The sequence below is a fragment of the Leuciscus leuciscus genome (assembly GCF_965113295.1).
Source record: "Leuciscus leuciscus genome assembly, chromosome: 13".
In the NCBI taxonomy this organism is placed as follows: Eukaryota; Metazoa; Chordata; class Actinopteri; order Cypriniformes; family Leuciscidae; genus Leuciscus; species Leuciscus leuciscus.
Window position 1 is genome coordinate 17261365 of NC_138737.1, and position 21484 is coordinate 17282848.

Sequence of the window (21484 nt, forward strand, 5' to 3'; positions counted from 1 at the left end):
CTCTGTTAATTCACCATTAATCCTATTAAACAGCAAGCATTTTGCTAAAAATCCAGTGGTTGTATTAAGAATGATCAGATAGTTTGTGCATGCGCCGCTGTATAAAACTGAAACATTTGTCCATATGATTTCAGTAACCCAAATTATTCCAATGTTTACATGTGAAAATAGAATGGAATATGATCTTGACATGATATGTAATATGATATATGTTTAAAATCTAACAAAATGCTTTGCAAGTTTCCCAGTGAGGGGTTTTGAGGACCTGTTGCCAGTCAGGCATTCTTATGCTTTTTCTGTCAGAAACAGACACACTGTCGCCCCCTAACGGACACGTAGGACATATAGTTTTGTAATCCAAATGTGTCTTTTTTTTTACTGTCTATGGTGTCACCTAGTGGATGAGTGGAGTGATGTATTTAAATGTAAAAAAATATGTGACGTTCCATGTCAAAATGTTAGAATTGTAAAACGTCTATTTAAAAATGTTAGCACGAAATGTACTTCTATCCATCTATCTATCTATCTATCTATCTATCTATCTATCTATCTATCTATCTATCTATCTATCTATCTATCTATCTATCTATCTATCTATCATAAACTTTATGTTAACATTATCATTTCCTCAATATATTTTATATAGCTATACATTACTGTAATTTATACATCTTCCATTTTATTTTCCATAATTGTATATCTGTAAAAATATGTAATGTAGTGTAAAGTGTAATGTTTATAATCCTGACTGAAAATTTAAAGGGAAAAAAGCCGCTTTATTTCTATTGGCTGAAAACCGGAAGTTACGCATGTCAGCCGGTGGCGGGAAGGTGTTTTTTTCTTACCGCATCGTCATGCTAAAGAATTTAAGTATTGGGTATTTCACATAATTAATATTTGAGTCGCTTACTGTTGTATCTAGTTGTATCATATCGACGAGACTGTCCTGAATATTTAATCACCGAACAGAATCAAGTGCACGAGCGTCACCGGCGGATTTAAGTTCGCTCTTTGCGCGAGACAGCCGATTCTCATAACGGAAAATATTGATATTACAATGAGCTTTATTAACTTAGACCGGTTCCGTTTCCAAAGAGACAATGCAGTCGACAATCACGGTAAATCATTGGATGAATCCAGCTCGGATAAGGAGAACCAACGAGGTAAGAAGAACAAAATGCCATTTCCCGCCGGGGCTTTGTTCAGCGTGACGTTAAATAATAATGGCTAACGTTATGATCAAAACCCAGTGAGCTTCCTAGCTGCTAGCACCTAGACAGCATGTCGGGGGCATTATAAAGAAACTTTGTTTTTATGTGTGATTGTGTTGATAAGAGATGACATACGAGTTTAATTGTGCTGTAACTGTAATGTAAAGCCATGCATGTGGGTTCTCCATTTTTATCAGTGTTCATTATAAGGTTTTTTTCTTCAACGCCTTTGTTTTGAGGTTGACGCTGACCTGTCATCTATTAAACCCTATCTTTTGGCATATTTAGGAGTTGTGATTAAATCTTTGTAACATGACAGGATGGTGAATTCGACTAAAATGTTGTCTTGATTCAGTTAATACAATGATATTTTCCAGCCCACCAAAGAAAGACAGATGGTCGATGTGCATCAGGCAAGACACCAAAACACACATTGGAGGATGTATTTGATGATGACAAAGTTGCCAAGATGGGCAAGTAAGCAAGACTATGAGTTTGTCATAAGTGAGCCTGTAACAAGTCTTCTCTAAGCTGCTTCACATATTCTTTAAATGTTCATTTCTTTTGGTTGTTAATAATGAATTCTCTGTTGAAACCCATATAGGAATAAGTGCAAATAACATACAATTACTTCACAGGGATTCAACATCAGAGTCCAAGCACCAGGATATAGAGGATAGAATCATCAAACTATTGGAGATCTTCCCTCAGAAGAGTAAGAAAGATCTACTTGAGGTAAAGAGTCCCTCTTTGGTGTAACATTAGTACTTACAGTTTTTCTCAGTCGCTTCGGTGCATTTCTCACATCACTATTTACATTTGCACAACAGTTAATGCAGTTCTCAAAACAATTAGTAAAAACTACAAAACCTAGTTGATAACCTGCAAAAGCATGTCACTTGCTCAAACATGGATAGCTCATTCCTCAAAAGCAAGTATTCATGTTAATGAAAGTGTCAGTGTCATCAAGATGAAAAGTCCTGACACCATTGTTTGTGAACAAGATCGTCGAATGGCTTTGTCATGTTTTCATTATGACAGTTTACTCTGTAAATGTTTTCCATTGCAAAAAAGTCAGATCTTGGTGACACTACCTGAGAATGCTCAATACAGCACTATTTACTATTTGCACAGCCATTTGAAAAATACAGTAAAGTTATACATTACTGTATTTAGTGAGGTAACAGTGAGTACAAGACACTGAATATGTATTTTTTACTGCATATGCTCTTTGCAATTCTAATTTGTTCACAGCATTGTGCAAAAGAAAAAATACACCCTTATTTACAACAAACATACAGTAAACTCCCTTTGGGTAGAGCTGTGCACAACTGGAAACAATATTGCAGTACATATTGGAACTGAACATACAACATACATAGTACTGTAATCATTCATGCACATCCAGACGTTCCTCTCTGTCTGGCCTCATCATTTCATCTACATCACAGCGAATATCATCTCTTGCAGTCAGAAAAAGAGAAAGGATCTTGCTTTTTTCATGAAATTTTTTTTTGTAAAATTTGCTTGACAGATTTTGACAACTAGTTCAACATTTTTGTATGTAATGACTCAAGCAATGAAATGAGGACTATTGGTTTTATATGGAATGACTATTCAGCATTGACAAGTATAGTTAATTTTGACTGACATGACATAAGCAAATGATAATGTTATAAAACAGCAGAGAGTTGTATGAAAGCAATTGATGCATGTCCAAAAGCATTTGAAATTTGTTGGAAGGAATGAGAAACTGCTACTATGATGTGCACAAATGACTAAATGTTGTGGAGGTTGAACTAACTGTTGTGCAAATGTAAATAGTGATGTGAGAAATGCACCAAAGCGACTGAGAAAAACTGTAAAGCAGGTGAATTTTATACTGTTTGCAATGTGAATTTTATACTGTTATGCAACTTTGTTGTGACAGGTGGTTGAGAGCACCAGCACATTGGAGGGAGCTATAGCACATTGTTTGATGGTTTATGGGGATGAAGGTAAAGGTGTTTTTATTTTTATATATATATATATATATATTAGTTATTCTGGAAAATTGACAAAAAGGGCTTTATATTATAAATAATCTCAAATACTTTAGAAAAGTACTTAACCTTGTTTTCTTTTATTTGGTAAATTATTTATTTGGTATATAAATAAGAGTTCTGTGTCTTTATTAAAATCAACACATTAATGATTTGTCTCTCATCCATCCGCGACCCATCCGCAATTTTTGGAATGTTATTTTTTTTTATTACTTGACTTGACCCGCCCAACCCGTGGATTATCCGCAGCATCCGCAGATATAACTGTGATGTGTGTAGATATGTGTGTGTATACAGTACATATTTAGTTTTTTTGCATATTTGATACCATAATTTCATATGCTGATCACCCTAGTTTTAGTTTGTGCAGATTAAAGGCGATTTATAATTGAGGTACAAACTAAATTTAAAATAAAGCTGTTTTATTCATGTAGATTCAGGCAGACGGAAAGGCAAAGCGGGATATAGCGATGATGATGATGATCAGCCAAAGAAGAGGAGAAAAATTGTGGTAATATCTTTTGAATCAGATGTTTTTAACCTGACATCTTTCAGTAAATAAGGAGAACTTTCTTTAAAATGGCTGTTGACTCTGATTTAGGGTTCAGATTCGGAATCTGAGGAAGATGAAGATTCTGAGGATGAGGAGAGTCAAGAGCCAAGCAGTGAGAGGCAGGAGGATTTATTGAAGAAGATGAAGAAGAAACTACCTGATATCGAAAAAGAGGTAGGCTTAAGGTTTGAAGCCATACTGAAGTCATGACGCAAGAGCACTGGGATGTTCTGGAAAGTTTGTGTCTTCTATTTCTCCAACAGGTCCTGAGGGATGTCCTGAGAGAGCATGACTGGGACTATGACAATGCCTTGGGATCACTGCTTGTGTTTTCATCAACAGGTGATTTGTTACTGCATTTCGGCTACATTTGAAGATTTAATTTTAGTCCAAATTGAAATTTCAATGTGAGAGTGAGTTGACTAAAAGCCATCCATGATTTATCACTTTAAGATTCAAGTTCACCAGAAGATCAGAGAAAGCAAGAGTCAAAATCTTCTTGCTCCAGGGAAAAAAATGACAAGACCCTACAAAAGCCAGACAGCTCGTCTAGTCTGTCAAGATGGCTGACAGCAGCACCATCTCCCATGTCAAAAGTCTCGAGTGTGTCTACTCCAAAAACACAAAAATCTGCAGTCAGCAAAAGCACGACCAAGAACGCATCCTTTAAACGGAAGAGGGGCGATGAATTGCCTCTTGATGACAGCAGTGCATCTGAGAACGAAGATGAGATTGACAGTGATGTTGAGAGTATCTCTGATGATCTGGACTCGGAGGAGGAGGTGGAAAGTGTCTCAGACAGTCTTCAGGACAAGATCATTAGATTTCTCCAAGAGGCTTCCCTAGATGAGCTTTCTCTGATATCTGGTTGCTCGATCAAAAAAGCCCAGAAGATCATTTCGATGAGGCCTTTTAACACTTGGAAAGATCTGGTAAGAATTGAATGTGCTCTCTGTACTGCCATATTAACTGTCACTCTTAATTATGTTGTGGTAGAATGGATCTTAAAGTCCTCAAAGGGCATTAGGTCTTTTGGCTGCTTAGGCAGTTATTCATATTCAAAATTCATTAAACTTGGGTAAAATCCTGTTTTTGGCTTAGCTGTTTTTATTTTATTCTGAGTGGCATTCTGAGTATTTCTGTCTGCTGACAGAATTAGTTTTTTATCTAATTAAAAAGTTATATCTAATTATTAAAGCAAAATCTGTCACACTACTTTAAAATGATTTGGAAACAAAATGGGAAATCACCAATCCATTCCATGCACTAAATGCCCGGCACCGTTAGCTATCCGTAGTCAAGACAGGTGATTCATGCTGGTGGAATGACATTGGGTGACGTGGCAATTCCCGATTGGAAAGGAAATTTACTGTGTCATCAAGCCCCATTTGGTATAGAACGTCACTATTCGGTTACATTAACCACTTGACCCAATGGTGGAAAATCTCTAACTGTATTTCTCTTCCTTTTAGAAAGAGCTGTTCTTTAAGGAAAATGGGCTGTCTTTAGATCTGGTTCATGGCTGCAAGGTGGTGCTTAAGGAGAGGCAAGTGGTTCGAGACCTTATGGGAAGATGTGAGAAGATTTCACAGAAAATGACTAAAGATGTCACCCAGGTCATAGAAGCGGGCTTGGGCTTCATAAAGCAGCCCAAAATCCTGAACAGCAAGTGAGCTCATTATCTGTTCTCACTATCACACCTAAGATATCAGGTTATTTCATTTTTTTAATGGAAAATTATTTTTTGTTAGCTTGAAACTACAGCCATATCAGCTGATTGGCTTGAAGTGGCTGATTCTTCTGCACCAGCACAAGCTGAGCGGCATCCTAGCAGATGAAATGGTGAGTCGTTGTCCTCTTCAGTTCATATGGTGGTGTGAAATGATCCAAGGAGGTTACTGATTCCTTTTAAGCAAAGGACTATATTGGTTTTAAGTAATTTGATCTTTCCACAGGGGCTGGGTAAAACCATTCAGGCCATCTCTTTCCTGGCTCATTTGTATGAAAAAGGAATCAAGGGCCCTCATCTTATTACCGTACCCTCGTCCACACTGGGTAAGTGACACTTATTTCATGGAAATGTAGCAACTGAACTCTGCTCTGAAGTGCTGCATGAGATTATGATTTTCACCATTTTTCTTTGCAGATAACTGGGTTCGTGAGCTGGGTCTTTGGTGTCCCAGTCTCAAAGTTCTTATTTACTATGGTGAGTTAGTTTCCAGGCAAACGCATTTAAAAAAAATATATTTTAACAAGTGTCATTATTTAAAGTTTTTCAATTATAAAAATATTTTCAAGGAATAAATTGGATTTAAAATCCTAGATTTTCAATGTGTTCTCAGACCCCACCATAAATTAATACAGAATTCTTTTCCCCTCTGTTTTTGTGCTTTAACTTGTAGGGTCTGTGGAAGACCGCAGATATTTGCGACAAGACATCCTCAGTGGTTTGGTTGAATTCAACATCATAGTATCCACGTAAGTATAAGATGACTCTGTGAATTGCGAGACCATCCTTATGTATTGGTGCACTGGGTTAAAAAAAACACACCAGACTTTTGGCGCTTTTCCACTACACAGTACCAGCTCGCCTCGACTCGACTCGGCTTTGTTTGGTTTTCCACTGTGTAAAAGTTGTACCTGTACCTGCTTCCAGGTACTTTTTTTCGTACCACCTCCGGCGAGGTTCTAAGCGAGCTGAAGCGATACTAAAATGTGACGTGAAAACACGGCAGACTGCTGATTGGTCAGAGAGAATCGTCACTATTAACTATCAACATCATTGCACGCGCCAGACGGAGTATCCTGAATAAAAAACAGCAAAAACAAAAACATCCAAAAACAGCATACACTCGATTTCCTCCATTGTCCTGTGTGTGTGGGTAGCGGGTGTGTCTCGCGCGTCTCGCGTAAGGATTAAGTCACGGCAGTTTCCTGCGGCGTCGCTATGTCGACCAGGTACTATTGTGGAGGTACTATCTGCAATGGAAAACGGAGCGAAAAGCGAGCCGAGCCGAGCCGAGCCGAGCCAAGGCGAGTCGAATTGAGCTGGTACTGGTACTGGTAATGGAAAAGCGCCATTTGTATTCATGAAAACCAGTTGTATTCAGTGGTGCTAACACTTGCCTGTCCTTTTTTCTTGTTTCATCTGTATTAGCTACAATCTCACAATAGGGAATGACCATGACCGCAGTCTGTTCCGCAAGCTGAAGCTGAAGTATGCAGTGTTTGATGAAGGCCACATGCTAAAGAATATGAACTCGCTGCGCTACCGCCACCTAATGGCCATCAATGTCAGTACAAGCAGTCTTCTGTGCTGTAAATATTATTGTAAATACATTTGACACCATTCTCCCTCTTGGTGTAGTTTAGGAATTGCTTTATGAAGAGGAGGGTAGAAGAGTGGTTTGTGTATATCTCTTAGTTGTACATGGTAATTTGTGTCTGTCTTCTTCTACAGGCTGAGCACAGATTGCTGCTGACTGGAACACCTTTACAAAACAACCTGCTGGAGCTCATGTCCCTGTTGAACTTCATCATGCCCTCTTTGTTCTCTAGCAGCACCTCACAGATCTCCAAAATGTTCTCTACGGTAAAGACAGTACACCGATTATGTTTAAGTAATACCATATGTGCCATCTCTTTCAAAAATGTATCTAAATGCTGCCCAGTCTAAGGAAAAAAGTAATTATATACCTAGAAGGAACACACTCTCACGCAGACAATCTGCTTTTTCAGAGGTCGTCAGAAGAGGAAAGCCGTTTTCACAAGGAGAGAATTGCACAGGCCAGACTTATCATGAAGCCATTCATCCTGAGACGAGTCAAGCGTGAGGTAGACCCTTTTTTTCCCCGGTGTGATTTATAATCAGATCTTTGATATCTTTTAATATATAAGTATAAGTTACTATATCTTGGCACAGAGATACATGCATTGCAGGACTGATTCATTACTGAGAAAATCTCACAGAATTGGTCATCCATCAAAATAAAATTTATCTACATTATTGTCCTCTTTGGTGAAAATGTTGATAGAATTTTATATGACCAGTATATTTATTTTTTACTCTCCCTGATTGTGTGACTTTGCAAATGTCATTCTAGGTGTTGAAACAGCTTACACCAAAAGTGGAGAAAATTGAAATGTGTCCCATGAGTGACGCCCAGCAGAAGCTGTATGAAAAACTTTTCAAAAGCCTCAAGAAGACTCCAAATGGAGACAGTATGTGTTATTCAGATTTTATGCCAACATTCTGTCTATAAGTACTACACAATGTATTTTAGTTTGGCTATATTGTATTCAGATTTATTTATCTGGCTGTTAATACACTGGTTCCCTCTCAGCTGGAGGATCTGTAAAACAAAATGGGAATGTTGAACTGAACTGTTTTCCTATCTCTGAGCACCTGTCTCACACTTCCTCTCATCTCTTTGTCCTCAGAGCGGGAGCTTTGCAATGTGATGATGCAGCTGCGAAAGATGGCTAATCATCCGTTGCTGCACCGCCAGTACTACACCAGTGACACATTGGCTGCCATGAGCAAAGCCATGCTTAAGGTGAGGACTGGGAGATTAATGTGTAAGGGAGGCTGAATAATAAAGATTGAACTGTGCGTCTAAAAACATATTTCACCATGGATTCAGCTCTGGGAGCTTATTGGTTTTTTAATGTAGCACGTAGCTGTATTGTAGTGGTTCTTAACCTGGAGGGGGGCCCTTAGCAAACATCCAAGGGGGCCTCAAGGGGACTTAAAATTATTTAAAATTAGATGAAACGAACGTTACAATAGGTTAAAACTACATACAATTTTTTTTTTGTTTTTTTTATCACTCCCTCAACTTATACACATATATATCATATACATATATTTCTAGATATGCTAAGCTATAAAATGTTTAATTGGCTAGAAAGTGAATAAAACATTTTTTTAAATCCTTGAAGTTATGGGGCCTTTGAATTTTGTACCTTGGAGTCAAAGAGGTTGAGAACACTGATGTATTGCATACTGTCGTTGAGCTGACATGGTTCTGATTATGTTAGGAGCCGTCACATAATGATGCCGACCCTGCGCTGATCCAGCAGGACATGGAAGTGATGTCTGATTTTGAGCTGCATAATTTATGTAAGCAGTATAGCTCCATTAGCAATTTTCAGCTGAATAAAGAGCTCATCTTAGACTCTGGGAAGTTTGCGCTGTTAACCAAGACGCTCGCCGAGCTCAAAGAAAAGGTATGTCTTGATGCTGTTTAAACAGTCTCATAGTTCACTTTTGGCGCTTTTCCACTACACAGTACCAGCTCGCCTCGGCTCGGCTCGACTCGACTCGGCTCTGTTTGGTTTTCCACTGTGTAAAAGTTGTACCTGTACCTGCTTCCAGGTACTTTTTTTCGTACCACCTCCGGCGAGGTTCTGAGCGAGCTGAGGCGATACTAAAATGTGACGTGAAAACACAGCAGACTGCTGATTGGTCAGAGAGAATCGTCACTATTCACTGCGTCATCATTGCACGCGCCAGACGGAGTATCCTGAATAAAAAACAGCAAAAACAAAAACATCCAAAAACAGCATACACTCGATTTCCTCCATTGTCCTGTGTGTGTGGGTAGCGGGTGTGTCTCGCGTAAAAGATTAAGTCACGGCAGTATCCTGCGGCGTCGCTATGACGACCAGGTACTATTGTGGAGGTACTATCTGCAATGGAAAACGGAGCGAAAAGCGAGTCGAGTCGAGTTGAGCTGGTACTGGTAATGGAAAAGCGCCATTTGAGGTGTCACTCAAAGGTGTAGTTTGTGGTTTATTGCTGCTAATGTGTTTAAAATAACTTTATTTTACCCCAAGGGTGACAGGGTTGTGCTTTTCAGTCAATTCACCATGATGCTGGACATTGTGGAGATTCTGCTTAAGAACCTTGATCATCAGTTTGTTCGACTAGATGGTTCTACTCCCATGGCGGAAAGGTGGGCTTTAGTACCTTATGTCACTTTTTTTGCATTGCACTCAATTTAGATTTGATCTTCAGGACTGACCATCCTCGCTGTCACTTGGCAAGTAATAAAATGTGATCGTTCATACAGTAAATTGTAATTAAATATATTTTGTATCTACATTTACTGTGGCAGCCATAACTTGGTCATGACAAAAAGAGGCAAATTGAAAATGTTTACTCGCTCACCAGTCGCTGATATGGCAATAAACTCCAATAATACTACTACTACTACTACTACTACTACTACTACTACTAACCAGTCAGTTCATAGTGAAAGCAACATGTGATGTTGAATATTATTATTATTATTATTATTATGTCTAAGGAATATCATACTACCAAGATCTTTTTTCATTCATGTGCAGCATCTTATTTGACCAAGCAACAAATTAAAATGCAATGTTTTGTTGAAAATTAATTGTTATATTTTCATTTGATTACATTTTAAGCTTCATTAAGTTGTTAAAGTTTATGTAAATTTGTATTAAATCATAAAACACAATCCCCCTAAAAAAAAGAAAAGTAAACAGAATTTAGGGGAAATGAGATGGATTTCATAGCTATAGCTACTCTGTGGAGTGTAATTATGAACAAACAAGTTTATATATTTACACTCATTCTCAAGGTCTAACAAATATGTGGAAAGCATTACCTTCCCCGTTAATTGTAAATTTAATATTGTGAAAAATATCGATAACGTATGATACAGAAAAAATATTTTGACTATTTTTGGCCATATCGCCTATTTTGCTGCCTATCTGAACTAATGTTAAATCTAATTCAACCCTCTTTGTTTCTCTAGGATTGGTCTCATTGACAAATACAATACAAGTCCTGAGATCTTTGTGTTCCTTCTGTCGACCCGGGCTGGTGGCCAGGGAATCAACCTGGCCTCGGCTAACACAGTCATACTGCATGATATTGATTGCAATCCATTTAATGATAAACAAGCAGAGGACCGCTGTCACCGAATGGGTCAAACCAGGTTAGTGTCAACACAATAAAATGGAGATCACCATGAACAAAGGAGGAAATTTAGTTCCTGAGCATGTTTTTTTTCATTGCAGAACAGTGCAGGTGATCAAGCTCATCAGCAGGGACTCGATTGAGGCCAGCATGCTCCGCGTTGGACAGGAGAAGCTAAAATTGGAACAGGACATGACCACTGATGAAGGTGAGTGTCTGCACACAAACTCTATCAGACCCACAGGTCACAAATTTGAAAATGTAAAAAATGTTAGTTCATTAACTACTATAGAAGGCTCTTCAATAAACTTTTGTCGCTATGTTCAGGTGAGGACGGTGATATGACTGAACAAATGGCAGAGCTGCTCAAAGTTTCACTTGGCCTTTGAAACCTAAAGAACATGGAGCAATTGCTGCTTATGGATTTCCCTCTACTCATCAAGTGCGAACAGCAACCTGAAACCATAAACCTGACCTTTGAATTACCAGCTTACTTCATGGGGGATTTGGTGAAGACTGGCCCTTTTTCCGATGTTCAAATATTTGTGGTCAGTTATTAAATACACACAAATCTTGGAAAAATGTTCTGGCCATAGAGGAGACTGTATTATTCGGGGATCACCTGAAATACCTAATCTTCCACACTATGTCTTATATGCCATCTGAATGACTGTACTTAACCTACCAGTGTGTTTAGCCCCCACAGGACTGGCGAGTTGGTTCCAGATTGCAGACCTGCTGAAAGGCACTGCTGTAAATAACATATTTCTGTTAAAATGGTTACACTTATCTGATTTGTTGTTCTGCGTTTGTCCCCTTATATTATGTTTTTCTAAATAAAAATATTTCAATTTACTTAGTTTAAATTGTTTTAGATTAAAATTATTCTTTAAAATCTAAAATATCTGCATATGTATCCATAAAAACAAATTGAAAAAGTAGTCTAAGCCATTGAACATTTGAACAGAAATTTAGATCACTTCAATAAAAATAAACTCGTTCCTGAAAAGTTTAAAAAGAGGCACTAGTAAAAGGGAGAAATATTTATTAATATTTATGCAGTAAAAACATTTAAATTTGGTTTAAATTAAAAAACTTTAAAGACACTACACCCCTGTCAACAGTAAGATGATAAAGAAAATATGAAATTGTATTACACTTTTATTTTTTGCAGTCACTGTCTAAATTGATTACAATTTTGCTTACATCACTTGGATGTACAAGTGATGTACACCAAACACTTATCTAGAAAACATGATAATTGATTGTTTTAATTCCCCATACTGCTCACTCTACACCACCTAATTTTGGCCATATTCTAAAGCTCTTCATACTCTCTGCTTACCCTGAGGCCAGAAGATTGCCTTTTTTTTCTTTAAAAACACGTTTCCTGCAACCACAAGAGCAACATGAACCATTACACCAACAGCTACACCAGCCTCTTCTCCCTACTCTGATGCTAATTCCATTTAGTTAATCTCACCAGGTTTTGCCAGTCGCCACATCTTAGTTTGTCCAACTCTCACCCAAGAACGATCACCTTCTGTCATTACAGATACAGTATTTGTGGCAATCATACTGACCATTGGTGGTCTTGTGAATGGTGGGCTCGTTCTACTGTCTATGAGCGTAATAAGGTGGGATAGTAAACTGGAGGGCAAGAATAATCACCAGTGGCTGGGTTTTTCTGTGCTGTCTCATCACAGATGGCACTTCCATCTGATGTCAATGGAGTGCATTTTTGGTAAATGCCACCAAAGCTAAGATTGGTGACTGGACCCTCACAAGATGCATCATCTACATTTGCCTGAAAGTTGAAATTTGGGGAATCTGGACTTACACAACCTGGAATGGTGTTTACTTTATAGTATTTCTCTGCAGCCTGACGAACTGATGAAGCCATTTTGCTTACTGTTGGTGGTCTGGGACTGTAGATGGATTTAGAAAATAGTGCAGCGGCAGGCCTGTGAAAAATAAATATACTGAATTGTATTTAAAATACATTTATTTCGTAAGTATACTAAAAATAGATTGACATATCTATGTACTAACTAAAAATACACTGTTAACGTAGTTATTTCATTGATCAAGTTCACAAACTTAGTGCACTACAAATTAATTTGTAAAATAGTATACCTTTTACAAATGCAATTGGGGAAGGATGAAATATATATTCAGTATACTCTGTCTAGGTTCTTAATTCCATCTACAACGATTATCATAATGATGTTCTCTGAGCACAAACAAATATATACTTTAAATATGACCTACAAACGCGCACACACACACACACACACACACCCATTGTATACATGTATAATATACTAACTGGCCGAAACCTTTGAAAGAGGAGGCCCACTTCATAACCCCTATGACATGTCCATGCTCACTCAGCCCAACAACTAGTCTCGGTAAGGGATGAATGATGAATCATCTTATGATCCTGGAGATGTATGAAGGCCATATTGATGTTTGTCTGTGGGGATTGTTTGTTTGTTTTCATATCAGTGGGCTGATTTTTTCTTTCTTTTTTTGATGATAGAAAAGATTTTTGGGGAATTTTTCCTATAAGCTTCAAGATCAACCTAAATCTTTCTAATTATACAATAATAGCTTCTTTACCCTAAATAACCAATGGGAGTGTCATGCACCAAATCTTTTATTACTACTATTTTTGTCCACAGGCTGTAGTCTCATTTATTATAGGGTTATGTTTTAGATATTCTACTGTAGACTGAAGTTTGCAGCATGAATATTGAGATTTTAAAGAGTTTTATTTCAGGAAGCACAAAAATAGGGCTTTGCCTTTTCAATTCAAACTGACAAAAAATGACTATATGAGTTTGGAACAACATAAGGCTGAGTAAATAATGCTGATATAATATTTTTAACTGATAGAATTTGTTTTTGGGTAACTATTCCCTCAATTTTCAAGATTTGAGACCTGAATCTTTCTAATAATACAAGAAAGGAAATGAAAACTGGCTGATTTGTTCCACATGCCCACATTTTTTTTAAACAACCATGGAGAGGGCTATCATGCACCTAATTTTTCTATTCTTTGAAAGCATTTATTTAAAGGGATCATGTCATACTTTTTTATAATACCAGGATCACTTATAATGTTTGTCAAGATTTTTATTGAGCTGAATAATGACATCACTGTTTTCTGCAGAGCTGCTTTACAGCTGAATTGAACTCATATCATAATTGATTAATACAATCACAATTACTGAACTGACTTATAATGACACTACTGTCTTACTGAATTGAATTGTGTTTGTATCATTGATCATTATCTTCCAGTTTATCACTGTAAAGCTGCTTTGAAACGATCTGTATTGTATAAGGTGCTATATAAATAAAGATGATTGTCTTAACTGTTAAAAACTAAATTTGCTTTTATTTTATACCTTTTTTTTATTAACAAGACACAGCTGCTTCTACAAAGTAAGAGACCAATGACATACACACACACACACACAAGTACAAATAATAAAGGGGAGAATAAAGAAAATATAGTACACTAAAATCATACTATACAAAAAATGTAATCAAACTTTTAAAACAAAGCAAATATGGCTGTGATGACTTGATGACTTCTTTCCAGTCTTGCAGTCTCTCATGTTTATTTTTCAACTGTAGACCCTTGACAGAATGTTAAAAAGGTAAAGCATCTTATATTAATACACACGCACAAAAGAGAAAGAAGAAAAGAAAAAAAAAGAAGCATATTATCAAGTTAAAAAAACAAGTACATGATTCCACACGGAAATCATGCTATACACGGAAAATTTTGTCTAAACATATATTGTGCTACACAGAATTTGTTAGTGATTGTTTATACAGAGACTCCAATGGTTTTAGAGTAGTTCAGACAGGACCACTTTGGCAAGTTACTTGAGTTTATTAAACACAATTTATCTTTGGTGGTATGGTTCCTTATGGGGGTTCTTGCTACATTATTAATGGCATATATTAACCCCCCCATAGAAACATCAGCTAGAGTGATATACAGATGATTAAGACACTTTAGTAATGTCTTTAAAGCCAAACAGTGTTCACAGGTAGACGTGGCGGGACGTCTGTACTGTAGCTTGGCTATGAGGATGAGTGTCTCTCAGCAGTGATGTCCGTGATAGCTAGGACTTGAAAGCCTTGGTAACCTGAAACAAAAGAAGATGGCAGCCAGAAGGAGCACAGTAATATGCTTGATACTTAAAGTGGTGAGGAGCGAGCAGCTTGAGCATGCTTACTGAGCAATAATGCCACGTCGTGTATATATATCCTCCCGTCTAATAGGAAAATGGTAGTGGTTGGAGCGATTTGACAGCTGAACTCGATTTGTGCTCGCTTGTGACCAGGTTGTTAGACAATAAGTGATATGAGAGATAATCATTGAATGTACATATAACATAGCTGCCTCTGTTGACATATAATCGAATAGAACTTAAATTTTGACCTGGTTACAGACATTATTAATTTGAGCCTTAAAGAAGTCTGAAATCAATCACAACTCCAAGGTTACTTACTTTACTAACATTTCACCTGATACAACAACATCTGGCACTACACTTGAGCTATTTGTTTTGATAAAAAAAAAACATGCACGCTGTTTGAGAGATATTTCATTTAACAGCATTGTTCAAGCCACACTGAAAAAAAAATAAAAAAAAATAAAAGGTTAACTACTGGCAGCTGTGGTTGCCAGCATGATACCGTAACAATACGTTATGATGCTGTTTTGAAATTAACAGCTAAATACCGTTTTGTCAGCAACAGCTATATGCTGTTACATTACAGTTTTATACTGCAGCTTACAAAATGGTATTTAGCTCTTTATATGACCTTCTAAACGAAGAAACCTTTCCCGCTTGAAAATTACACTTTTCTCATTGGTAAAGCCAAACTTAAGAGGTGTGACCTCCACAGAAGTTAAAAGGGTATCTCAGTGACCTTCTCCTCTTCTTCTTCTGGTTGCTGTTCATGTGGAAACAAATCTTCTGCCCTGGTGCGCAGCCGGAGGGGCCTCAAAGTAGGTAATTTCCCTGACCTCAACCTAGTCAGACTAACATCATTGAAGTTCATCATCCTCCACTCAACCTGGATGATTGTAACTTTACCTTACCACCATCGAACTACTGAGCCATCATGACTTTCTTCTGAGAAAATGTATCTAACTAAAAACAGAGGTGTAATAAGCTTGTATAACCCCTTGTTACCTGATGGTCTTGATGGTTCTGTTCAAGTGGTTAACTGACGTGTTTCCATAGCTTCATTCCACTGTTTCTTTTTTGGTTTCATTCATTCACTTTCACTCTCCATTTACCCATGTATGCGTGATTGTGTATATGAGTATGTTTAGACTAGCTATGTGTTCGTGATTTAGTTCAAACTTTTGTGCACATTCACGTGAGTGAGGATTCTGTGGTCACTTCTTGCAAAACAAAGACCCTTTAAGGATGCCCTGTAAGAAAGTTATTTTTCTGTGGCCACGAAAAATATCCTTTTTTTTTTTTTGAGTTAATAGATGATTAATAGCTTACTGAGTGTTAAATGGACAAACATGTTAATTGATTATAATATTAATTCAGCTACATCAGGTTAAATTCTATTAACTGATCCAAATATCTGTAATTAAACAAGTTATAATTGCAAATTCATATTTCATATATCCCCCTTTTGAGCTAATTTGCTATATCACATACCATGGAAACAGACAAGACCTAATCAAAAACTTTCATGTGGGCAAAGGAAACAGGAACTAAAACAATAGAAAACAGGATCATACAAACAAAAAATTCTATTGAAATCTTAATTTTTTTTTTACATTTTTTTTTGTCTGTCTGGTGCATGTGATTTTATCAAAATAAATAAAGATTGCTTTTAAAACATTTGTTCTAACCATTTTACATTTGGTCAAAGATGAATTATACCAAAAAAAAGCATGTTATGACAGAATGAGCCACACTCCTTTTCTATTTTTTTAATTTTCAATTTTACCATATGCAACACAACACATATATAACAGACGTCTTGGCTATCGCTTACTCTTACTCATACTCAAAAGTTTTTTTTAAAGAAATAAAGTTCCTTACAAGCATATTTTGGTACTATACGGTTATCCGGACCACACGATGGCCTACCCCTAACCCCGCCCCTAAACCTACCCGTCACTGGGGTTAAGACCAATCAGGGATGACTATACGGACTATACGGGACTAAAAGACACACGAGTGGTCTGGAAAACCGTATAGTTCCCATATTTTTGTATAATTCACTGACAAAAGCACTATTACTGCTTAAAAAAACATTAGAATTACTTAAAGTTATTCTTTACAGTAAATGAGGGAGAAAAGAAAGTTAAAGGAAAGTTGATAGATGGAAGTCGTAAGAAGATTGAAGGTTAAAAGAAGGTTGAAAGATTTAAGTCTTAAGGGAATCCTTTGAAAGAAAGATCTATAATAATATTCTTTTTTTATTTTTTAAAAGTACTGTATTTTATTTTATTTTTCTAAACTGTTTTAATTATTCTTATTTCTTTTCATTATTTTAATTTCTTCTATGTAAAGCACTTTGAATTGCCATTGTGTATGAAATGTGCTATATAAATAAACTTGCCTTGCCTTGCCTTGCCTAAAGTTTGCCATTAATCATGTTCACTTACAAAAAATAAATGTGACCTGTTATCAGTTTGTATCAGAACCACTTGCTGTAAGTTCTAGAGTTCATCCATCTCAAAATATTTTCGATAGTACATGTTTACACTAAATAAATGGGCTGTAATATGGCCTGAGAGCACAGAAGAAAAATAAACGTGTGATGAAAGTGTTCTGGAGGGAAAAAAAAATGCTTTTAGAAAATGCACAAAAACCAGTTCAACCAGGAAGTCATGCAGCAGGACATATATTTATTGATTTGTTTGTTCATTCAGGAAATTTAAATAAATATTGCTTAGGATAATGATAATACAGAGAAGGGGGAAAAACACACATTCCTGATACCCATCACCACATGCCAATTAATGTGATTTGATTACAGATACAGTACACAATTTCCTCATTCGTAAGTAGCTTTGAATAAAAGTGTAAAATAATGAAATGAGTATTCTCACTTTTTGATCTTTCTGACTCTTTCTGCAACTCTCAATTTGGGCCATACTCCAAAGCACATCTCAAAGGAAGAACACCTAATTTGAATACAGAGTTCCTGACACCAGAGCAATCAAAGCTGTCAGACCACAGGTTACAGCAGCCTGTTCTCCTCCAGACCTTTACCAAACATTTGATTAATTTCAACAGGATTTGCCAGTTGCCAAGTCTTTGTTTCTCAGACTCTCACCGAGGATAGATTACCTTCTGGCACTATAGCTACAGAGTTTGTCGCAGTCATGCCAACAAGTGGTGGGCTTGTGAATGGTGGGAGGAGGACAGGTTTTATCTGACCACCATTGAACACACCAGACTGGACACAGTACAATATCTGACAGCCATCACTAATGGCAGCAACATTTTGGCTGAACTGAGGTGGACAGCGAGATTGACCCATTGCAAAAGGATTGCCAGACTGGCAGCTGAAGAAACCACCAAAAGGCACAGAGGATTTTGTTGCTGTCACATAATCATTGCTCAGACAAACCTTCATGTCACTACACAAAAATTTCTGGACAAAGAAATTTGGAGGACAGCTGTAAGATTTGGTAAATGGGTTTTGCAAAGATGGTCCATATAGACCTCCAAAGAGGTATCCAGAATTCAAAGGTGTTTTCTGAGTTGTGGAACACCAGTAGGTGTCTACTTTTGCACGACGGATATAAAAAACATCACTACATGTTGTGTCACAACAAGTAGACAACCATAAGAAACCACATGAACGACAGGACTTTCCGCACTCGTTACGAGTATAACCTCTTTCTACTGTCTCAGAGTGTAACAGGGTGGTGTTGTACTGTGGAGGGCAAGAATAATCACCAGTGGCTGGGTTTTTCTGTGCTGTCTCATCGCAGATAGTATTTGCATCAGTTGTCAATGAAGTGCATCGTTGGTAAATGCCACCAAAGCTAAGATTAGTGACTGGACCCTCACAAGAAGCATCATCTACATTTGCCTGAAAGTTGAAGTTTTTGGAATCTGGATTTACACACCCTGGAATGGTGTTTACTTTATAGTATTTCTCTGCAGCCTGAGAAACTAACAATGCTAATTGATTTAAAGTTGCTGTTGGGAGGTCTGGGAATGTTGAAGGATTAAGAAAATAGTGCAGCGGCAGCCCAGAGCGGTCAATAGCCACCAGATTATTGAGCGTACTCTCTTGCCACTTCTGTAGAGTGATGCCTGGGTAGAATAAAGCTCCACCATGGCTCTGAACTAACGAATATGTGATGTTACCTTGATAACCACTGGTTTTAGAGGTTCCCTGGGATGTACTGGCACCAATATCAAATTTAACTTTGTCAAAGAAGTTAAAGCCTGCTGATGCAGAAATAGAAGACAATTCTAACTGATTTTTCTGGATATAAGATGTTTTTAAATATTCCTCTTGCACTAAAGTAGCACCAGCATCAACACTTATGATGACATGAGTACCATAATCAAGGATTAGTTTCTCTGACAGGTAAGTTGCTTGACGTGTTTGATTGTTATTAATAGCATCTGCGATTTCCTCTGCCTGTTGAGCAAAGCGGGAGTCCAGAGCAAAGTCCGGATAGGCCTTTACTGTGTACAGATGGTTACGGACCTGAAAAAGAGTCCGAACAAAAGAGAAAAGACAGACCGACTAAATAAAAATGTTTATTTTAAAACCTTTTATACATTTACAAATCAAATATATATAAAAAATAATAAATACTGACATTAAATGATCAATCATAATGAAAAATGAATATTTTTCAATTTTCAGCACAGTCAATAAGTGGAAAAAAAAGAAAGAAAAATAGGTAATATTGAATACTAGCATTAATAGCATATATATATATAACAAGAGTAAATATATATAATAATATATATTATTATATATATAATCTTCATATATATATAACATTTTAGTTATGTGTTTCTGTAATTCAAGCCATATACAATTATTTGTTAATTTGATAAAATGTTGTTGTGACTTACTTGAACCCGTGCTGTTACAGCACTATCTCTCACTTGGTGAGTTTTAATACGTTGGTTTTCTTTAGAGAATTTTCCATTGAGCAAATGAAGATAGGAAACTTCTGCATTGATGGAGCTTGAAGTGGAGCTAGTCTGGTCCATCCATGACATGATGATCTCAGAGTTTGTTTCCACTCCACTCACTTTCTGTGGAATGACAAAGACTTCATCTGGAATGAGATAGACACCATCTTCTGTGGTCTGACACTGGGAATAGCTCAGATTCATCACCCGGCCCATGTCTATGTTGCGCAGGTTATCCCAGCCTCCCCCTGGAAGAACCTCCAGCGCTACTGAAGATGGGTTTTTCAGGCATGCATTGAGTCCATTACTAGGATGAATGAGTGGATAAAGGTAGCAGATATTGATGCAACAGCAGAATATCAGCAGACAGAAGGCTCTCGACTCCATGATTGTCTGGTTTGTGGTGTAAAAATCATTTGAATTGCATCTTTTATAGTAAGGATGCAGGATACCAGGGCGTGTGATCTTCATTGAACCAGTTTAGGCAGTATTGTATGTCTAACATACAAACAATCAGTCAACAGAATCAATACAATTTCAGACAATAGAAAATGAAACTATTTGCTGCTCAAAAATATTTTACTTGAAAACACTGCTGATAATACCTCCACCCTAAGTAGAACTTTGAAATAATATTCCCATATTTATCTTATTTAAATTAAAGTATTACTTAAACTTCAAAGTCAAAGCTCTGTATTTGACTAAATTACCCTATAAAGTAATAAATAATAGTAAGAGAAACAGCACTTATAAAAAGGTTCTTTATTGGCATTTATGGTTCCATGACGAACCTTTAGCATCCATGGAGGCTTTCCATTGTTCTTTATAGTTGAAAATGGCATTGCTGTGAAAACAGCCTTTTTGAACCCATATTTTATGCTTTAGAATAGATTAAAGTACAGAAGGGTGGGCACCAGAGCTCCAAGTGAGGGGGGCACGAGTAAAATCAGTCCAATGGTGTGACGAGACGTCAGATGCAGGTGACGTCACCAACCAGGAAACTATAAAGCCTGCCCAAACAGTGTAAGGCTAGCTTCTGTGTCTTCAGCAAGCGCTCTATGTGAATCATGTGTCTTATTAGGTGTCTGTCATTCATATATATAATATATATATATATATTAGGGCTGTCAAAATAACAGCAAAAATAATGTGTTAAAAAGAATAACGCAGATTAACTGCCTTTAAAAAGGACCTGTCTGAAGGGCAAGCAAACCTCAACGATGGATGGCTCAACATAGCTTCAGCACTGGACCCACGCTTCAAGGACTTGAAGTATCTTCAAAGAGGAGACAGAAGAAACGTCTCACTGTCCACTCTGGTTCTCCCTCACACATCTCAGTTCATCGGGGTTCGTCGGGACAAGATTTGGCTCACCTTGATCGCCCTCGATGGCCGGGCAGAGTGTGGTTCTCGGATCTAGTGTCTCTCCTCAACGGCTCTCCATGAGAGATTCTGGTCAGGGGGGACCTTCTGTCCCAGGCAGGGGGCTCAATGAGGGCCCAGCTCATTCATTCACTCCAGAGCTCCCTCCACGAGGAACCTGTATGCCT

The 21484-nt window shown here is 37.3% G+C and overlaps 2 protein-coding genes across 2 annotated transcripts; one reads left to right on the forward strand and one right to left on the reverse strand.

Moving 5' to 3' along the window:
• Positions 1 to 812: 812 nt before the first annotated feature.
• smarcad1a (SNF2 related chromatin remodeling ATPase with DExD box 1a) lies at positions 813 to 11613 on the forward strand. Its single transcript, XM_082188356.1, has 23 exons — positions 813 to 1163; positions 1589 to 1688; positions 1850 to 1946; positions 3142 to 3208; positions 3688 to 3764; positions 3855 to 3980; positions 4070 to 4148; positions 4260 to 4738; positions 5279 to 5475; positions 5558 to 5648; positions 5762 to 5861; positions 5953 to 6012; positions 6209 to 6284; positions 6964 to 7099; positions 7267 to 7398; positions 7545 to 7640; positions 7910 to 8027; positions 8247 to 8362; positions 8847 to 9035; positions 9645 to 9763; positions 10595 to 10777; positions 10860 to 10966; positions 11086 to 11613. The coding sequence occupies exons 1-23, from the start codon at positions 1058 to 1060 to the stop codon at positions 11145 to 11147; spliced, it is 2913 nt and encodes a 970-aa protein (XP_082044482.1). The 5' UTR covers positions 813 to 1057; the 3' UTR covers positions 11148 to 11613.
• Positions 11614 to 17655: 6042 nt separating this feature from the next.
• Positions 17656 to 20321, reverse strand: LOC309512664 (macrophage-expressed gene 1 protein-like; the record flags this gene model as incomplete). The annotated part of the gene is made up of 2 exons (XM_082188371.1): positions 17656 to 19494; positions 19872 to 20321. The coding sequence occupies 2 exons, from the start codon at positions 20319 to 20321 to the stop codon at positions 18088 to 18090; spliced, it is 1857 nt and encodes a 618-aa protein (XP_082044497.1). The 3' UTR covers positions 17656 to 18087.
• Positions 20322 to 21484: the final 1163 nt, after the last annotated feature.